At 44.0% G+C, this 21620-nt stretch overlaps 1 protein-coding gene across 2 annotated transcripts in view; it reads left to right on the top strand.

Annotated features, from left to right (window-relative positions):
- Positions 1–21620, top strand: part of csmd2 (CUB and Sushi multiple domains 2) — a 1532573-nt gene that overhangs the window by 1185642 nt on the left and 325311 nt on the right. For both annotated transcript variants that reach the window (XM_078423311.1, XM_078423310.1), the window contains one exon: positions 19209–19378. In XM_078423311.1, the coding sequence (XP_078279437.1) occupies positions 19209–19378 (170 nt within the window). The remainder of the gene's footprint in view (positions 1–19208; positions 19379–21620) is intronic.

The following is a 21620-nucleotide window of genomic DNA, read 5'->3' as shown; positions in this document are numbered from 1 at the left end:
TTCCTTCATCTTGCTGATCTGGAGGGTGAGATTGTTGTCCAGACACAATGTTACTGAGTACTCAATCTCCTTCCTGTACTCCGTCTCATTACTGTTGGTGATCCGGCCCACCACGATGGTGTTATCTGCAAACTTGTAGATGGGGTTAGAGCCAGAATTGGTTGCACTGTCATGAGTGTATAGGGAGTCTCTTAGGGAACTGGGAATTAAGTGCATTTAACAATATGGTGTGTCCCGTCAGGGAATAAAGGAAACGATGATGAGGTTAATGGTGAGGATCACTATCAAATTGATAAATTGATCTCTGTTAACCGAATGACTCATGCAAAGGTTACTGAAGCTTGAAGGATTCATATGGGAAGAAATCCACAATGAGGTTTGCTTAAAGGATGAGGACAGGTAGGGACTTCATGTGATATGCACAATATTTAGTCAACAATTTTCACTGATCATAAAATATATTAAAATTAATTATTTAAAGGGAGATGTGGTAAGGACTAAGTCTTGAAAATAAGTCCTCAGCAGGTGATTAATGTTATTGGTGAAAACGCAAACATAAACCAACATTCTGCTTCTTTTCCGTGAGAGTAGGAAAGGAGCAATTGAATAGATCTGTCCTTTATCAATAATTCATAATTCCAAAACAACAAGCATTGTAAAAGCATATAATCCCACATCTGCTTAATAATTACTGCATTGCAGGAGAGGAATGCTATAAATAAATTAGATGGAGTCATAGAGTGATACAGTGTGGAAACAGGCCCTTCAGCCCAGTTTGCCCACACTGACCAACCTGTCCCAGCTACACAAGTCCCACCTGGTCCATATCCCTCCAAACCTGTCCTATCCATGTACCTGTCAAACTGTTTCTTAAATGTTGGGATAGTCCCAGCCTCAACTACCTCCACTGGCAGCTTGTTCCGTACACCCACCACCCTTTGTTTGGAAAAAGGTACCCCTCAGATTCCTATGAAATCTTTTCCCCTTCACCTTGAACCTTTGTCCTCTGGTCCTCGATTCACCTACTCTGGGCCAGAGACTCTGTTCATCTACCCAATCTATTCCTCTCATGATTTTATACACCTCAATAAGATCCCCCCTCATCCTCCTGCATTCCAAGGAATAGAGTCCCAGCCTACTAAACCTCTTCCTATAGCTCAGACCCCTGTAGCCCTGGCAACATCCTTGTAAATCTTCTCTGTACCCTTTCCATCTTGACAACATCTTTCCCATAACATGGCGACCAGAACTGAAGACAATACTCTAAATGCGGCCTCAACATCTTATATAACAGCAACATGAACTCTCAACTTCTATACTAAATATGTTGATTGATGAAGGCCAATGTGCCAAATGCCTTTTTGACCACCCTATCTACCTGCAACTCCCCCTTCAACCATGCAACTGAACTCCTAGATCCCACTGCTCTACAACTCTCCCCAGAGCCCTAGCATGTCCTGCCCATGTTAGACTTCCCAAAATGCAACAACTCTAATTTCTCTGTATTAAATTCTATCAACCATTCCTCGGCCCACCAGGCCAATCGATCAAGATCCTGCTGCAATTTTTCACAACCATCTTCACTATCAGCAAAACCACCCATTTTTGCATCATCTGCAAACTTGTGTATGTTGATATAGATGACAAACAGTAACAGACCCGGGACATGAATGTTCGTATGGGAATGGGAAGGAGAGTTAAAACGCTATGCAACCACGAGATCCAGTAGGCCTTGGTGGACTGAGCGCTAATATTCAGCGGAGCAGCCGCCAAGCCTACACTTGGTCTCGCTGATATAAAGGAGGCCTCATCAAGAATGCGCCAGTTTCAATAGATGAGATTAGAGGAGGTGCATGTCAACAAATATTTCACCTGGAAGTGCTGGTGTGGTGGGATGCCTGGACGGATGTGAGGGAGGAAGGTATAGGGACAGGTGTTACTGGGGAAAGTAACTGCAGAGGGGGAGGGGGTTGATGTGAAAGGATGATTGAATGAACCAAGGAGATATGGAGGGTGTGGTCTCTGCGGAAGGCAGAAAGGGATGGCGACATGAAGGTGTGACTAGTAGTGGGATTACGTTGGAGATGGTGGATTTCCAGGTCAGGTTCATGTGACTTTGAGAGGAACCTGCAGTTGGTGGGATTCTTGTGTGCCTGATGTGCATTATGGTCCAGATAGCATTGGGTCAGGATTTGGGAGTTGCAGCCAGAACACTCTTGATAAAGAATTGCAATGTACGCAGTTAAGACTATCGATAGTGGTTAAGACTATCGCCATGGTGCACAGGTGATGCATGACACGGACATTGGTCTAGATTCTATTAAATGTGGTAGTCTGACTGTAGTATCTTCACGTGTACAGCAGTTTAGCATGACTGAATAGTGGCGATGCCGACAATGGGCACCCTGGTGTTGGCCGCAGGTCTGAGGGCAATCATCAATGATCAGCGATTTGGACAGAAGCCTGTCACTAATCTGCACGGGACCTAATGAGTGATAAATGGCACCCCTGCCCTCGCTACTCTCAATGACTGGAGTACACATGGAGTCCAATGGCAAAACCCAGACTCTGTGATTCCCAAGCATTGCAATAGAAGAATCACCTCTCAAATGCTGCACCAGGCGCACATTAGCTGCCAGTGATCTCCATGAGCATTCTAGTTCTGAAAATTAGGATACAACGGGGAAGTCATGCTATGTTTTATTATTTTCTTTTGATTACGTTTTTGATGACTTTTATGCTTTTAAGTGTTTCAATTAGCTTAAAATTTTCCTTTCATTTTGTTTTGTGTTTTAACTATTTACATCAGTTTTCATATTATTTATGTGCCTCTGAATATCAGAGAAAATTGAAAGCTGTTGAAAACCACAACAGCATTGTTAGCTGGCAACGACTCTCAGGGCTATTCTGAGGTGAGGCCTCTGCCTCCAACGAAGTAACCCCATTTGCAACTTTTTACCAACTTGATGGAGCATGGGTTCAATGAGGTGGTCCTCCATGTCTCGTCTCAGCAGGCCTGCATGGACCATGGTCAATAATTCAGGGCAGCAAACTAGATCCTAGAAGATTCAGACCAAAATGGTATTTCAAATTCACTAAATGCCAACCTAATGTGCCTTTCCTCACACTGGCAAATGTTGTTGGGGCTTTCAACATTACACGGACCACAGGTGTCCTGCCTCAGTATCCTGTGTGAATCTTGTGCAAATAAGTTGTCAAGCTACCATTGATATCTATATACTAAAACTCTCGTTTGTTTGTTTGTCCTTGAACTACAGCCAAAGTGGTACACGATAGCGCAACAATTTTAGGCCCACCTTACTCACTGTCTTCACTTTGGTGCTAATGGAAGAAGTTTCATTGAAATCAGTGTTATATTTTTAAAGTTATTCACATTTTAAAGTTTAAATCTATCTCCTAGGGAGGGAGGAGGGAGGATAAGGGGGGGGTGGGGAGGATGGAATGGGGGGGAGGGAAAGGGGAGAGGTGGAGAGAGGGGGAGGGGGAGGGGAGGGGGGGAAGGAGTGGGTGCTGCACCAATGCAGGAGAGTTTTGGGCACAACGGGTCCACTAGGTCCAGTACCCTCTAAAGAGACTGGATCTATTTGGTCTGATAACAATTAAGAAGTTGTATTTTTAAAATTCTGAAAAGCCCATTCTATTTACTAAACTTAGTTGGATGAAGAATTGGATTCTGTTTGACTGAAAATCAAAGTTACATTTCTCTGGATGTAGATCTTAATGTAACATTTTGATGAATATCTCACTAAATTCAGAGCAAAAACCTAACCAAGCAGAATTCATTTTCACATCTTCACCGTGTTTATTAGAAAGAACATGACATTGCTTTTTAAAACAACAACCACCTAATGGTGAAAGTAAGTGTAATGGAAGCTTACACATGTATGCTGGCAATAACCTTAACACAATTACATAGCCTTGTCTTCTTAGCTGTCGTTGTCAGTTTTAAAGTTGACATATACAGTACCTCCAAAGAAAAAAGACAATAGTAATTTATATTAGTCGTTGAGCTCAGAGACCCAAGGAAGCATTTCCAAAGTAATTTGTGTAATCATATTTGTAAATAAATTGTCTAAAATCCCATTGTTTTACTTTTAGCACAGAGAAACAGATGCTAAGATTGCTAAAATGTATTAGGATCCAAAATGATCAGACATGAATTACCTTTCCTTTAGCTTAATATGCCCTGTCTAAAATATTGCAAATATCTGGCTTGAACACACAGTATTTAATGCGTTAGTGAGATCTGTGGAGGGAATAGATAATGCTTTGGGTCAGGACCCTTCTTCACACTGATGGAGTAACGAGGAGAGAGAGAGAGGGAGAGAGATGAGGGGAAAGGAGTGGCACGAGAACTGTCCGTCCCCTCCACAAATGCCGCGAGGCCCGCAAAGTTCTTGCAGCACGTTGTATTTTGCTCAAAATTCCTGCAACTGCAGTTCCTTGTTTCTGCAAAAATCTAGCTGTTTTTTTTTCTACTTTCACCCAGCCCCACCCCACACTTTTCATTGTGGATCCTTAAAGCTACAACACCTTTACTGAGGAACAGCACCTCATATTTCGCCTGGGCAGTTTGCAGCCCAGTGGCATGAACATCGACTTCTCCAACTTTAGATAGTTCCTCTGTTCCTCCTTTCCCCTCCTCCTTCCCAGATCTCCCTCTATCTTCCTGTCTCCACCTATATCCTTCCTTTGTCCCGCCCCCCTGACATCAGTCTGAAGAAGGGTCTCGACCCAAAACGTCACCTATTCCTTCTCTCCCGAGATGCTGCCTGACCTGCTGAGTTACTCCAGCATGTTGTGAATACACCTTTACTCTATTTGGTTTGGCATCACCCTGAGATGAAACATACTTCAAATGTTGCTGCCGTGTGCTATCATGTGGTTTCAATAACCAGAACTCCTTTGTTTCTGGTCATTCACACTTGAAAGAGAAAAGTTTGTTAGCGTTACAGACCTTGGATATATTTAAATATCCTTAATATGATTTAAAGTCATTTCTTTCTTCGACATCTTACTCTCCATTTATATGGTGCACCACACTTTAGTCCTAACATGTTTCCCATCAGAAATTCCAATATGGGCATTTCTAATGGAGTAGTCTGATAAAATCATCAGACTTTCATATCAATAATGCTCCTGTGGCAATTCCATTATGCATTAACTAGCTCTTTAACCCAGATCAGAGTAATACTTTGGTGCTGCAAGCAGTTCCTTTTTTCTATTTTCAAAACCGACTTGAGTTTTGTTGCTGAATAATGAGAAGTAATATAGATGGGACTATTATACAAGGATATAAATTGAATCTGTGGGGCAGAAATTCACCTTTTGTTGCTAGTTTTAAACATCTATGGGAGTATTGTCTCCTGATTGTGGTCATCTCTTGGCAATTGGTTACATTGAAGTCAAAATAATTGAATTATATTTGAGTGCTATGGACACATTATCAGGTTTCGGTTTAGGTTTATTATCGTCATGTCTACTGAGGTACAGAGTAAAGCTTTGTTTTGCATGCTATCCAAACAGATATATTCTACCAAACAATAAAGTCAAACTCAAGTACAATAGATAGAGCAAAGGGGGAAGATACAAAGTGCAGAATATGGTTTTCTGCATTTTGGCATCACAATGCTGAAAACCATATTCTGCACTTTGTATCTCCCCCCTTTGCTCTATCTATTGTACTTGAGTTTGACTTTAATGTTTGGTATAATCAGCTCACAGATGAAGTCCAATGACCGCAATGGGGAACGTTTAGAAATGTTGTTGTCCTTGGGGGGTGGAAATGAAATTTAAATTAGTTGAACAATTGGATCAGATGATCGTAAGTTAGTTTATTTTATTTTAAAGATACAGCGCGGAATCAGGCCCTTCAGCCCACAGAGTCCATGCCGACCCATGATCCCCGCAACACTAACAATATCCTACACACATTGTGGACAATTTACAATTATACCAAGCCAATTAACCTGCAAACCTGTACGTCTTTGGAGTGTGGGAGGACACAGGAGCACCCGGAGGAAACCCACGCAGATAACGGGAATAGAACATAGAAACATAGAAAATAGGTGCAGGAGTAGGCCATTTGGCCCTTCGAGCCTGCACCGCCATTCAATATGATCATGGCTGATCATCCAACTCAGTATCCCGTACCTGCCTTCTCTCCATACCCCCTGATCCCTTTAGCCACAAGGGCCACATCTAACTCCCTCTTAAATATAGCCGATGAACTGGCTTCAACTACCTTTTGTGGCCGAGAATTCCACAGATTCACCACTCTGTGTGAAAAAAAAGTTCTCATCTCGGTCCTAAAAGACTTCCCCCTTATCCTTAAACTGTGACCCCTTGTTCTGGACTTCCCCAACATCGGGAACAATCTTCCTGCATCTAGCCTGTCCAACCCCTTAAGAATTTTGTAAGTTTCTATAAGATCCCCCCTCAATCTTCTAAATTCCAACGAGAACATACAGACTCCACACAGACAGCACCCATCTGGATCAAACTCGGGTCTCTGGCACTGTAAGGCGGCAACTCCACTGCTGTGCCATCGTGCCGCTCCTGGGAAGAGCACACACTAAGGTGCCACACTCCAGCACCATCTATCACCCACGATATCACAGCTTAAGGATAAGGGGGAAGTCTTTTAGGACCGAGATGAGAAAACATTTCTTCACACAGAGAGTGGTGAGTCTGTGGAATTCTCTGCCACAGAAGGTAGTTGAGGCCAGTTCATTGGCTATATTTAAGAGGGAGTTAGATGTGGCCCTTTTTGCTAAAGGGATCAGGGGGTATGGAGAGAAGGCAGGTACAGGCTACTGAGCTGGATGATCAGCCATGATCATATTGAATGGCGGTGCAAGCTCGAAGGGCCGAATGGCCTACTCCTGCACCTATTTTCTATGTTTCTATATCCTGACTGCAGACTGTTCCCCTAATGATTTCACTAGGTATCGTTTTGGAAACCTGTTAAGCAAACCCACTGTTACATTTCTCACAATAGCTTCATGACAGGAGGCAGCCAGCCATCTAAGAATATTAATGTTCCAATTTAAGTCTCTTTGTATATGTACTTCCAGGTACGTTCATTGTATCATGAAATATATAAACGATCATCATGTTCTTTTACTTTTTCATTCTCATTAAAAAATATCAAAATAATAAAAGAAAACAAAAAGCCCCCTGGTAGGTAAGTACCAGAGATGTAACTATCATGGGGAAAAAAACTGATGAAGTATTTTGGGAGTTAGAATGCATCTTCAAAGCAAAGTGAAGTGTCGAACAACAAATGAAGACTTCTGAAATGGTTTGAAGCCTTCAAGCAAATGCAGTAATGATGCCACTAAGAGACAAAAAAACACACGAGTTACTCAATTTCCAACATATTGCTGTGATGTTTTTTTCCATTTAAACAATCTAATTTTGAGCGTTGGAAATCTTTAATTGCCATATAAAATTATGGATGGAAGGATGTGAAATTATATTTGCAATAATTTAATCGATCTGCAATGACTGGTGATTCTGGAGATTTTGTTTACATAACTCACGACATCATAGTTTTCTTAGCATTCTCAAATCTTTTTATTGGCACGGTTCTTATCCCTTGAGCTCAAAGTTACTGCTGCATTGCAATGAATGAATCAATGAAACAGAACAAAAACATTAGAGTAAATACTGCATCAGTGAGTTTTGCTTAGAAATTAGCCCAAGGGCTATTTGGTGCACATCCCTCCCAAAAGAAGTGTGATGTTGGTCAAAAAGTGACTTTAACTTCCCCAGATTGACTGGGACTGACTCAGAACAAGAGGATTAGCTGGGGTAGAATTTAATCAGTGCATCCAAGAAGGTTTCCTTAAACAGTATATGGATAGTCTTACTCGTGGAGGGATCATCCTGGACCTTGCGTTTGGGAATGAGGCCAACTGACTGGTGTTGCAGTGGAAGAAGAATTTGGGGATAGGAATCACAACTCCTTAAGTATTAGTATTGTTTTGGATAGGAACAGATCTGGATGTTGGTGGCTGTACTTAATTAGGGCAAGGCAGATTACTATGTCATTAGACAGAGCTAAGAAGGGTAGATTGGGATCAGTTGTCATTTGGTAAATCCACAGGGGACATGTGGGAGCTGTTTAAAGGCCAGTTGATCAAAGTGCAGGATCAGCATGTTCCAGTAGGAGGAGGGATACGAACGGCAATATAAGGGAACCGTGGACGATCAAGGAGGTTGTAAACTTAGTCAAGAAGAGATAGGAAGCAAGTTAAAGAAGGTGGCATCAGACTGGGCTTCTTTAGGAATATAGAGTAGGAAAGAACTCAAACAGGCGATCAGAAGGACCATGAAATGTCATAGGTGAGTCAATTATGGAAATCCCAAGGCTCTCAAACTGTCTGCATATTTCAAAGGTATTTTATTGTCATGTGTACCAATTAAGGTACAGTGAAACTCGATTTACCATACAGTCATACTAAAAAAAGTAACAAGACACACAATTACATAAAAGTTAACATAAACATCCACCACAGCGGATTCCCCAACATGCTTCTTGGCACGCTGGGTCTACGTCAACCATTGATCACCCGTTCACACTAGTTCTATGTTATCCCACCTTTTTATCCACTCTCGACACACTAGGGACATTTTTCAGAGGCTAATTAACCTGCAAACCCATGCGGTTACAGGGGGAAAATGCAAACTCCACACAGACAGTATCGTATTATTGTCAATTAATAACTCTGCAGCTGAGCGTTCCCACTGTCCAGCAGTAATTAACTTTCACCTCAGGCCAAGCAACCAGAAATGCATAACAATTAGCAACATTGACCGGGTGGGTAATCACAGGTTATGCAGAAATGCCAGCAGCTGCTGTGCACTCCAATTCCCATGTCGATTGCAAGCAGTTCGTGCCTTGAGCTTTGAGTGATCCGAGGAATTGTTTGGTTAACTTATGATGAGCGTTTGTCGGCACCGGGCTTGTACTAGCTGGATTTTACAAGAATGAAGGGGGATCTCATTGAAGCATACAGAATAGTGAAAGGCATGGATAGAGTGGATGTGGAGAGGATGTTTCCACTAGCAGGCCTCCCAACCCTTTTGAATTTGGCGGAAAGTTTCCGCTTTCTTACCTCATTTCCGCCATTCCGATTTCGCCTCACGTTTTTCTGCAAAACACATGCCTCGCTGCTCGCCCCGCCCCTCGCCCCACCACTGGCCCCGCCCCACCACTGGCCCCGCCCCTGACATCATCCCTCACCCCGCCGTCCTGCTCGCCCCGCCTCACCACTGGCCTCCCTGCGTAGCCTGAGGCCCATTGATGTTGAGAGGGGATGGGGTGGGTGAATGGGGGGGGGGGGGCTGGGGTGCAGGAGAGGGGGGCAGGGGTGGAGGGAGGGGAGGGGGAGTGGGGGTGGGGAAGTGAGTGGGGGTGGGGGAGGAGGGGAGGGGGTGGGAGAGGAGGGGGTGGGGGAGGGGGAGGTGGAGTGGGGGGAGTGGAGGTGTGGGCAAATGGGGGGAGGGGAGGCTAGTAGGGGTTAGGGGGAGTGGGGATAGAGTGTGAGTGGGGTGGGATGGGAGGGAGGGGGAGTGGAGGTGGGAAAGGGGGGAGGGGAGTTAGGGGGGAGGAGTGCGGATAGAGTGTGAGTGGGGGTAGAGTGGGAGTGGGGGGAGGGTAGTGGGGGGGGAAGTAGGGGTGGGGGGGACATGGATCCTTATGATTTGCTGTTGAAGACCACTGGAGCAAGTATGTCTTCGATAAAATTAGGTATGTGCAGTTTTAAATGAAACTCTTTCTTCATAACATAGTCATACATTTTATGACCATTGTTCTTTTATTCAATACCAAGAGAACTGGGATGTGTAGGGAAAAAGCAAAATAGAAAAAAAATATATATATATATTTGTGTTGTAAAAACTATCTCTGTTCAATAACCTTTCTATAAATAGCAGAATATACTCATGATAGGCCTGACATTGTACATCTAGTCCAAGAACTACAGGCTGTTGGAAATAATAGTCGTTTTTCACACGTAAATGTAGCGCAATGCGTATGCGCATTTGGCGTGCATACTTTTTCGTTGCTGAGAAGTTGCATTACGCATCATATTATGAATTTTGATGTAAAATTCTGTATTTTGGACACCAAAATTATGAATTTGTAAAATCAAATGTTGGGAGGTCTGCACTAGTGGGAGAGTTTCGGGTTAGAGGTCATAGCCTCAGAATTTAAAAACATTCTTTCAGGAAGGAGATGAGGAGAAATTTCTCTAGTCAGAGGGTGGTGAATCTGTGAAATTCTTTGCCACAGAAGGCTGTGGAGGCGGTCAGTGGATATTTTTAAGGCAAAGACAGAGAGATTCTTGATTAGTGCAGGTGTCAGAGGTTATGCGGAGAAGACAGGAGAATGGGGTTAGGAGGGAGAGATAGATCAGCCACGATTGAATAGGGGAGTAAATTTGATGGGCCGAATGGCCTAATTCTAGTCTATTCCTTATGACCATATGACCATTGGGTTGAAAACTTACCCAAGTGGAATATGAGGTGCAGTTCTTCCTGTTTGCGTATGTTCTCACTCTAAAGGCTGGTTCTGCTGTATGATTATCCATTTGTAACATCCTCATTTTTTTCTGCACATATACTATCTAATCCTCTGCATTCTCAGCATCCTCTTGTTGGTTTTAATTCTCTGCACCTTCTCTGATGTGTATTTCACAAATGTTGCAGTATCCTTTGTTTTCTCCCTCTTCAATAGTCCTCATTAATCTATCTACCATACAAAATCATGGGAGGAATAGATCAGGTAGATGCAGAGTCTCTTGCCAAGGTAGGGGAATCGAGAACCAGGTTTAAGGTGGGAGGGGAGAGATTTAATTGGTACCTGACGGGTAGCTTTTCCACACAAAGGATGGTGGGTGTATGGAACAAGCTGCCGGAGGAGGTATTTGAGGCGGGTACAATCGCAATGTTTAAGAAATGTTTAGACAGGTACATGGATAGGACAGGTTTAGAGGAATACTTGAGATGGATACTTTAGGAACTTCCTAACCCATTAAATAATTGTGCACAGAGTGAAACATTACGTTTCTGTACTTGAAACTTCATCAGTTCTCCCTCAATGTGAACCTTGCAGTGGTCAATTGAAACCATGGCTTAAAATGACCCTCCCTTTCAGCTGCATGAGGGTTTTCTGAATGACTGTGGAGTTTATTGGCTTGAAATGTTCTCGCCTCATTGCATCAACCTTCTGCTGCATGCCAAGCCAGTCAACATAACATAACAACACTTTATTGTCACTCGGCACAACACCGAGCGAAATTTCAGCAGTCACACAAAATACAGCAAAAAGAAAAGAACACAGGACACCCGACCCCAACACAAACATCCATCACAGTGACTCCAAACACCCCCTCACTGTGATGGAGGCAACAAAACTTCCCCTCTCTTCCCCCCGCACCCACGGACAGGCAGCTCGACCCCTACCGAGGCAAACGACACGCACAGCCCCCGCAAGGGGATGGAAGGCCCCCCGGCCGAGCCGCCCCGGGCACCGAAACGTCCCGCGGCCACACCGGGCGATGTTAAGTCCAACGGCCGAGCCGCACCGGGCACTGAAACGTCCCGCGGCCGAACAGCGCTGACGATGTTAAGTCCAGCGGCCAAGCCGCACCGGGCACTGAAACGTCCCGCGGCCACACCGGGCGATGTTAAGTCCAGCGGCCGAGCCGCACCGGGCACTGAAACGTCCCGCGGCCGAGCCGCACCGGGCACTGAAACGTCCCACGGCCACACCGGGCACTGAAACGTCCCGCGGCCACACCGGGCGATGTTAAGTCCAGCGGCCGAGCCGCACCGGGCACTGAAACGTCCCGCGGCCGAGCCGCACCGGGCACTGAAACGTCCCGCGGCCGCACCGGGCGATGTTAAGTCCAGCGGCCGAGCCGCACCGGGCACTGAAACGTCCCGTGGTCGAGCTGCGCCGGCAATGTTAAGGCCCGCAGCCGAGCCGCACCGGGCACTGAAACGTCCCGCAGCCGAGCTGCGCCGGCAATGTTAAGGCCCGCAGCCGAGCCGCGCCCCGGGGAAGAGACCTAATAAAATAAAGGTTTCCCCCCGCCCCACCCCCCCACCCCACCCCACACCCCCACCACACACCCCCACCACACATACACAGCCAAAAACAGAAACAAAAACCATCCCAACACCGACACAAACAAAAAAAAAGAAAAAAAGACAACAGACTGCCAGAGAGCCGCAGCCGTTAGGCGCAGCCAACTCCTCCCACAGATATCTTGTGTTGGGCATTGCACTCATCGACTGGACTATAATGTTGATTATCTATTATCATTATTGGGCACCAGTCCAAAGCACTCATGCTTTTGACCACTATTAACACCTGCAGAGTGGAGATCCCCTAAGGAATGTGTTTTTTTTTGGTGCAGGTCTGTTATTTAATTGAGGTGCCACACATCAGGAAACACAGATGTCGCCGCGAGACGTTTCAGTGATTGAATCAGGAATTCACTCATTCATGTATTTTAATGTGTCCAGGTGGACCTGCAAAGGAGGATGTGTGGGAATAATGTGTCACCTGGGCTCCCCGCCTGACTAGTGGTGCGTTGTGTTGGTGGTAACAATTACAGTGCAGAGAGCGAAACTTAGATTGCACCGGGGACAGTGATTTTGCAGCTTCCTTTGGAAAAGTTTATTTACTCGGAGTTTCTCATTTCCTTTGTGACCAATGTCTGCCTTCTCTGCTCAGCTGGGAGATGAGGTTGTGAATGCTGAATAGGGATATCTCTCCTCTACCAACGACAACCTCCTTCTATTCCTGCTGCTCTCCAGGTCCTGCCCCATGCCCTCGGGCTTTTCGTACTCCAACACCACCTGCTGCCTGCATTTGGTTAGATTATGCCAACATGCAGCAGTCAACCATGATAGCTTTACAACTTCTTGACATGTACTGCAAGGCGTCCCCAGATGGCACGGTGGCGTAGCGGTAGAACTACTGCCTTACAGCACCAGTGACCCTGATTCAATCCTGAATATGGGTGCTTGTCTGTAAGGAGTTTGTACATTCTCCCCATGAACTGCAAGGGTTTTCTCCAAGATTTTCGATTTCCACTCACACACCCAAACTGTACAGGTTTAGAGGTTCATTGGCTTGGTGTAAATTGTCCCTAGTGTGTGTAAGATCGTGTTAGTGTGTGGGGATCGCTGGTCGGTGTGAACTTGGTGGGCTGAAGGGCCTGTTTCCGCGCATTATCTCTAAACTAAATTAAACTAAATTGATGGAAGCAACAAGGTCAGAAGCAACAACTTATATATTTGTTTTTTTTCCACAAATATATTGCCTATGAGACCTCTCTAATGTGTAGTGATGAATAAATGATGAGGCAGGACATAGGTCAGTTTCAGCTGAAGATAGACACAAAAAGCTGGAGTAACTCAATGGGTCTCTGGAGAAAAGGAATGGGTGTGGTTTCGGATTGAGACCTTTCTTCAGACTGAGAGTTAGGGGAAAGGGAAACTAGAGATAGAGATGGTGATATAGAGAGATATAGAACAAATTAATGAAAGATATGCAAATAAGTAACAATGATCAAGTAAAAGGTGGTGCCTCAATGGTCCATTGTTGGCTGTGGGCTAGGTGATAATGCCATACAGACAGCGAAACTCAACAGGACCACAGTGAAACCAGTACGACTTGGATGGGGAAGAGACGGAGAGAGAGGGAATGTAAGGGTTAATTGAAGTGAGAGAAATCAATCTTCATCCTGCTGGGTTGTAAGCTGGCAAAGCGAAATATGAGGTGCAGTTTCAAGGTCAGTTTTAGCGATTCGGTAAAATGCTTTGTTAGGAAAGTTGAGTATGTGTGTGACCTCGACCTCCCCATAGAGAGTAGCACAATCTGAGTGCATGGCCACATTGTCTGTCCTCTGAATGTTGCATAGCTATGTGATGGCCTTTGTTGTTTCTACCCCATGCTGCCGTGGTTGGGGAGAACAATGCTGTGAGGAGCTGCAGAAGTTGGGGAATATCACTTGTCCCCCAGGTTCCATTGTGGGCAGTATCGAATGCAGAGTTCATCTGCTTGAAAGAGTTAGGGGGAAAAAACCTGCAGATGCTGGTATAAATCGAAGGTAGACACAAAATGCTGGAGTAACTCAACGGGTCAGGCAGCATCTCGGGAGAGAAGGAATGGGTGAGACCGGTGTGAGGCCGAGAGGGATATATAATTGTGAACTGTGGTTAACGGACTTTTAGTGGAGGGAGGGGAAGAGGAAGGGGAGGTGTTTGTAGGAGTTACATTGAACATTGAATTCTCCAAATTTGAGGTAACTTCTACAAATAGCTCCCTCCCACCTCCCCTCCCAAACCGACCTGACCCGACCCGAAACGACACCTATCCATTTTCTCCAGAGATGCTGCCTGACCCGCTGAGTTACTCCAGCATTTTGTGTCCATTTTTGGTATAAACAGATATCTGCAATTCCATTTTATTACACAAAAAATGGTTCGTCAAGCTTTCCAATTGATGCAATTTAATCCGGAAACGGTCACACACATGATCTACTGAAAGATAAATTCATTTTCATCGCATAGCCCTGCAAAAGACAAAGCTATTTGCTTCAATTTATACACAGTATCCTAGTTCTAGATTGTGCAATCACAGAATAGTTTCTCATCATCTATTCTATTATTTCCCCTGAATATCTTGAAAATTTAACTCTCTTCACTCCTTAATCCTGTAAATTCTGTGTAATACAGCTCTTGTTTATATAATCTCGCTCTATGATTTAAGTCTTGCAGCCCAGATGTCATTTTAGTGAGCCTATGCTGTGAATGCTCCGTCAATGTCAGCTTCTAAGAATGCAGAGCCTGGAATTAAACATAAAGCAGGAGGGGGAATTGAACCAGGGTTTTGTACAGTTCGCGGTTGATTTCTGCTTGCATTCTGCACAAAAGGGCCTTCATTCTAGGAGCCTGTTTGATTACCTGCCCTCAACATTTGAAAGGTCTTTGAGCAGGACTCTCAAGACCCCTAAGACTTTGACTACTTCTAGGACCGAGAACAAAAATATTGGCTATCGTCTCAGTACAAATTTGCATTTGGGGCTTTTTATCTGGTTATGCTGGAGTAACTCAGCAGGTGAAATAACATCTCAGGATGTAGGGGGGAAATCTCCTTAAGGTATGCCTACTTAGAACACGTTATTCTCTCTCTGACCGGAGCTCAATGAGATCCTCTCTCAAATCTCCCCCTCTTTGATTCCAGCATTCTTCTCCCTTTACAATCAGTCTGAAGGAGGGCCCAACCTGAAGCATTGCCTACCCATGTCCTACGCAGAAGCTGCCTGATCCGCTGAGTCGCTCGTGCACTTTGGAGGTTTTTTGTTTGTAAATCCGCATCAGCAATTCCTTGTGTCTACAGATTCCTCACAACTTCTCAACCTGCCCCTTAACTCTCCCTTCTGTCTCATGCTTATTGCTTAATTTGTTGATCAGTTCAAAAATTTGTTATCAAATCTACAAGTTTAATCATCAGCTACGCTGAAGGTTCATATTCAGCCGCGGCATGTGGCACAGCTGTAGAGTTGCCGCCTTACAGCACTTGCAGCACTCCGGGTTCAATCCTGACTGCGGGTGCTGTCCGTATGGAGTTTGTACGTTTTCCCTGTGACCGCGTGGGTTTTCTCCGAGATCTTCGGTTTCCTCCCACATTCCACAGACGTACAGGTTTGCAGGTTAATTGGCTTGGTATAAACGTAAATTGTCCCTAGTGTGTGTAGGGTAGTATTAATGTGCGGGGATCGCTGGTCGGTGCGGACTCAGTGAGCAGAAGGGCCTGTTTCCACGCTGATTCTCTAAACTAAACTAAACTAAATATTCTCTTAAGAAGGTCTTTACCAAAAGCTTTTTAATGTCCATTTAACTAGCAGTTCGTAGTTGTTCCTGTGTCCATTACCTCAATAATCTCTTTAAAATAAATCAGTCAGTTTTGTTGGAGTTGACTTCATCTTTACAAATTGATGTCAGCGCTCACATTTTAACATTTTTTAAGATGTTTCATCCCCATTTCTTAATTGTGGACTTTAGCAATTTCCTTACAACTGGCCCATTCTTACCGTTCTTTTCTTAAATAGATGAGGTCCATGCGCAGTTCTCCGATGTAAAGGATAGAATTACGTGTAGGTTAATAGTTGAACAAATGCATTGTTTTCCACAATGCTGGATGAAAATTGGCGATCTGTTGATTTGTTTCTCTGTGTCAATATTTTTTAAATTTAATTTGTTTGCATTGATTATGTGGAGACCTCGTCCCAGATGCAAAACTGGTTTTGAAACCAAAATGCTGATCCTCTTTCTGAGGTAAAACGGTGTACAGGCTGTGAAGATAAGCACGGAGTGCTGGAGTAACTCAGCAGGTTAGGCAGCATCTCTGGAGAAAAAGGATGGGTAATGTTCCTGGTTCGGGACCCTTCTTCAGTGAAGTGAGCGAAGGGCTTGACGTTCAGAGGGGGTGCGATTAGAGTAGGTAAGAGGAGTGGAAAGGTCAAGACGATTGATGACCCTGAAGAAGGGTCCTGACCCGAAACGTCAGCCATCTTTTTCCTCCAGAGATGCTGCCTGACCCGCTGAGTTACTCCAGCACTTTGTATCTATCTTTGGTATAAATCTGCAATTCCCTGCTTCTACATAAGATGTGTAAGATAATGGCCTGTGGTGATGTGGCCTATGAAAAAGAAGGAATCGTTTAGAATGGGAAAAAATAATGAGACTTGATTTCATTAAATGGTACTGATAGTTGCTAATTATTCATCCATTACAGAACTGTCAGAACTGCTCAATCCAATAATTACTTTGCAACACGCCACTCTTACCTGTTGTATTATATTCTGTGTTAGCAAAAAGCTGAAAAATGAAGTGTACAATAAAGCAAAGATAAAGCAGGAGATAGATTTGCCTGTTGGTAATGAAGGTTGCAAAGACATTGGATATAGATGTGCCATCTCTTTAGAATCTTACATCATGCCCTGACCCTCCTGCAGTTGATTCATAGTTGAGACAATGGTCAATAGAGATAATGTGTAGAAAGGATCTGAAGATGCTGGTTTACCCAGAAGATAGACATGAAACGCTGGAGTAACTCAGTGGCACAGGCAGATTCTCTGGAGAAAAGGAATAGGTGACGTTTCGGGTCCAGATCCTTCTTCAGACTTCTGCTGAAGAAGTGGTCTCGACCTGAAAATATTCCAGTATTTTGTGTCTATCTTCGGTCAATAGAGCTAACTGTTTGTCAATGGACCCAAAGTAGTCTCACTTGCAGGTGTAGAATTCATTTGATTGCAATCATGAAGTGGGTTCCCAGTAGTGGCATTCAGTACCAAGTTAAAGACCTGCAGGGAGAAAAATGGAGGCAAATTATGCTCGATCTTTATTAATATAAACTGCATGAAGAAACTGACAAACTAACATATAACCTGGCAGTGCATCTATAAAAATGCTGAGATATTAATCGTGCAGAAGATATATAGGAGTTGCTTGATTGTAACGCCATTTGTAGAATTTGTCAGCATTTTGTGGCTTTGCTTGGTCCCCCACCATAGTTCTTTCCTTCCTCTTTCATTAAGGTAACTTGCCTCACCGTTAAATATGGTCTCTGTTTGCCTGAAGACAGATTGCTGAATTGGACCAGCTCCTGTGCTACCAAAATTAACTTTTCCGCTGTAACCCTCTTTGCCCTCTTCACCAAATGACAGTGCAGCTCTATCAGATTATTTCCCTCCTTCTCATGGCAACCTGATTGTTGTCAAATTTGTTCTTCTCCAGCCTCACTGCAGTCTGTCTTCCTGCCAAGTCGCATCCCCCTCCATCAATCAGGTCACATTTTCAGTTGCTGTCTCCTCCATCTTCAGGACGACCTGCTTCCACCAGTGAACCTGTTTTCCACCAAGGCTCATCAGTAAAACAGCCTCCTCCACGCGAGCACATCAATTGCTCACTGGGCCGGATGAGATATCCAAAGGCAATCAATCTCCAAACTCAACACAGCCAGAAGGCTGGAGACCAAGACAAGGCACAAAATAAATGTAAACAAATTGCACCCAGTTGGAGATTGCTAACTGTTGTTTGACACATGTTAAGTATCTCCCTGCATTTTTCATTTGTGTCAAATAACTCTCCTGCAGAGAAGAGCGTTATAGAAAATGAAATTGAATAAATAGCTCCATTACTGAAAGCTCGTTTGAGTCTTGTGGGATCATGTATCACGTGCTCTTTGGTGTTGTTCCCAGTGTCTCGTTCCTTATTGACCGACCTGCTTGTCATCCACCGGACGTTTTAGAGCTTTGCTAAGAGGGTGAATATTACGATAAATAACAACAACAACAAAAAAGGGAAAAATGCATGAATTAGTGCGTCAGCTGGCAGTTTACCATGAGAATTAAATCAAGATGATTACTAACTCTGCACCAGTATGTATGTACAGTAATTTTACACTTGATGGGAACGGTAGTCATTATACTTGAATTGATTGGGAATATCATGCCCCTTGCTGCTTCCAGCTGGTTGTCTTTGCTATCTTACGTGCTTGAACGTCAATCCAGCCTTCATAGCGCATGGCAAAGCCCTCAATGCACGAACATACAACGTAGCCAACAGGAATTATTTGGATGCTGGGGTAGCTAAGTGGTCATATTGTGGGTACAGTTCCCAACTTATTTTGCCCCTTATCACAGATATTTGCAATAATGTATATTATTTAATTTCCTCTTAGATTTCCCGAAAGTTCATATAATTCAGAATAAAGAAATGGATTCCAGTAATGGCAAGATAGGTACCTAACCCATGTAGCTCTTTCAAAGGTATTTGAGCATCTCCTCGTGCAATAGTTATCTTTGTCCAATTTCTTTTAACTAGACCTAAGTTACACAGCAGAGCCTAAGTTCAGTTAATTACAGGTTCCTCATTCAATCCTGATGTTGTATCTTCTTCTAATGAATACTCCTGTTGTGGCAACGTCATAAAGGGCAGGGGTGGCAATTCAACGAATGCACGTAGATTAGAGGAAAATGTGTTTTGATAATGGTGAGATGGTCATTCAGATTTTCTTTTTTTTTCCTTTGAATTCAAAGATAATAATCTAAAATGTCAGATCTTATGTTCCAAATGCTTCTTTTGATCTTTTGTTACAGCTGAATGCGGAGCCAGTGTGACTGGAAACCAAGGCATTCTCCTTTCACCCAATTACCCAGCCAATTACAGCAACAACCACGAATGCATCTATTCTATTCAAACACAACCAGGAAAAGGAATCCGATTGAAATCCCGGACATTCAAGCTCCAGCAGGGAGATATTCTAAAAGTAAGTATACCTCTAGTATGTTGGAACTCCAGCAATCACTTCAAAGTATCAACATCACAGCTCAGAGCTTTATTTCAATGTTATGTTTGTGTACAGCGACAATTGATGTTTCTGCAAGCTGTTGTCATTTGATCTACCCTGGTGAAGAATGGACAATCTCAAAGAGACACAGTAAAGTCATCAGTTTATGTCAGAGTCTTTATTTCAGGATGATTTGATTCCATTAAGCCGATGATCCTCTTAAGCATTTAGACCCAAGCTTGTAACATAGAAACATAGAAACATAGAAAATAGGAGCAGGAGTGGGCCATTCGGCCCTTCGAGCCTGCACCGCCATTCAATATGATCATGGCTGATCATTCAGCTCAGTAGCCTGTACCTGCCTTCTCTCCATACCCCCTGATCCCTTTAGCAAAAAGGGCCACATCTAACTCCCTCTTAAATATAGCCAATGAACTGGCCTCAACTACCTTCTGTGGCAGAGAATTCCACAGACTCACCTCTCTCTGTGTGAAGAAATGTTTTCTCATCTCGGTCCTAAAAGACTTCCCCCTTATCCTTAAGCTGTGACCCCTGGTTCTGGACTCCCCCAACATCGGGAACAATCTTCCCGCATCTAGCCTCTCCAACCCCTTAAGAATTTTATATGTTTCTATAAGATCCCCCCTCAGTCTTCTAAATTCCAGCGAGTACAAGCCCAGTCTATCTAGTCTTTCCTCATATGTAAATCCCGCCATCCCAGGGATCAATCTGGTGAACCTTCTCTGTACTCCCTCTAAGGCAAGAACGTATTTCCTCAGGTTAGGAGACCAAAACTGCACACAGTACTCCAGGTGCGGTCTCACCAAGGCCCTGTACAACTGCAGCAGAACCTCCCTGCTCCTAAACTCAAATCCTCTTGCTATGAATGCCAACATACCATTCGCTTTCTTCACTGCCTGCTGAAGAGAAACATCAGGGAGGGAAGCATCATGAGCGTTAAGTAGTTTCGTTTTATTTTAGTTTAGAGATACAGCGCGGAAACAGGCCCTTCGGCCCACCGAGTCTGTGCCGACCAACGATCCCCGCACACTAACACGATCCTACACACACAAGGGACAATTTACATCTATACCAAGCCAATTAGCCTACAAATCTGTATGTCTTTGGAGTGTGTGAGGATACCGCTTACCAGAGAAAACCCAAGAAGGTCCGGGGAGAACGTCCAAACTCTGTACAGTTGACCACACACAATCTGTGGGGGCAAGTGGTGGAAAGTAATTAAAAAAAGCCGGGCAATGGGCTGCAGAGAACCAGCTGCTGTAAGATGCTAACAATTATCCAAGCTGTAATATTCAATCCCAGAAAAAAACAATGGGTGATTTGGCAGATATCCGGGGCAGTGTGCAAATGTCCTCACGAATGTTCTATGAATTAAATTCTCCTGAAAACCTGCAGACGGGGAAGCTCGAGAGGCATTAACCCAGGGTGTGCAGTTGTAATGCCAGCAAGAAACTGCCGTCAATAGACAATAGACAATAGACAATAGGTGCAGGAGTAGGCCATTCAGCACTTCGAGCCAGCACCGCCATTCAATGCGATCATGGCTGATCACTCTCAGTACCCCGTTCCTGCCTTCTCCCCATACCCCCTCACTCCGCTATCCTTAAGAGCTCTATCCAGCTCTCTCTTGAAAGCATCCAACGAACTGGCCTCCACTGCCTTCTGAGGCAGAGAATTCCACCCCTTCACCACTCTCTGACTGAAAAAGTTCTTCCTCCTCTCCGTTCTAAATGGCCTACCCCTTATTCTTAAACTGTGGCCCCTTGTTCTGGACTCCCCCAACCTTACAAAACTGCCAGCAATCTCTCGCATCTGCTCACGTGCAGTTAAAATCTGGAAATCCAGACAATGCTATCAGTGAATCTCTCTCTTCTTTCCCATTCGGTGCACTCCTGCAGGTTGCAGATGTAAACAGCAGAGTCAGAGATTTGCCATTAACGTCCTTCCCTTTGGAAAGGGTTCAGAGATGTGCAGCTGAGTTTCTAAGAATATTCAAAGACATAATTACCACTGAACATTCTACAAGGCTTTGAAAATATAATTGTATTGGTTTGAACTGTCATTTCCTCAGAAAAGCATTTTAAAATTGCTTTGTTTTAAAAATAGTTTAAAAAAAAAATAATTAGCATGTTCTAGGTTTTACTTTGCTCTCTTCTTTTTACGTGATGGCTTGCGACCAGTAAAATCCTTCACTCTGATT

The sequence above is a fragment of the Rhinoraja longicauda genome, chromosome 27, assembly GCF_053455715.1.
Source record: "Rhinoraja longicauda isolate Sanriku21f chromosome 27, sRhiLon1.1, whole genome shotgun sequence".
In the NCBI taxonomy this organism is placed as follows: Eukaryota; Metazoa; Chordata; class Chondrichthyes; order Rajiformes; family Arhynchobatidae; genus Rhinoraja; species Rhinoraja longicauda.
Note: the sequence above shows the minus strand (reverse complement) of the source record. Positions and strands in the feature narration are given on the sequence as shown.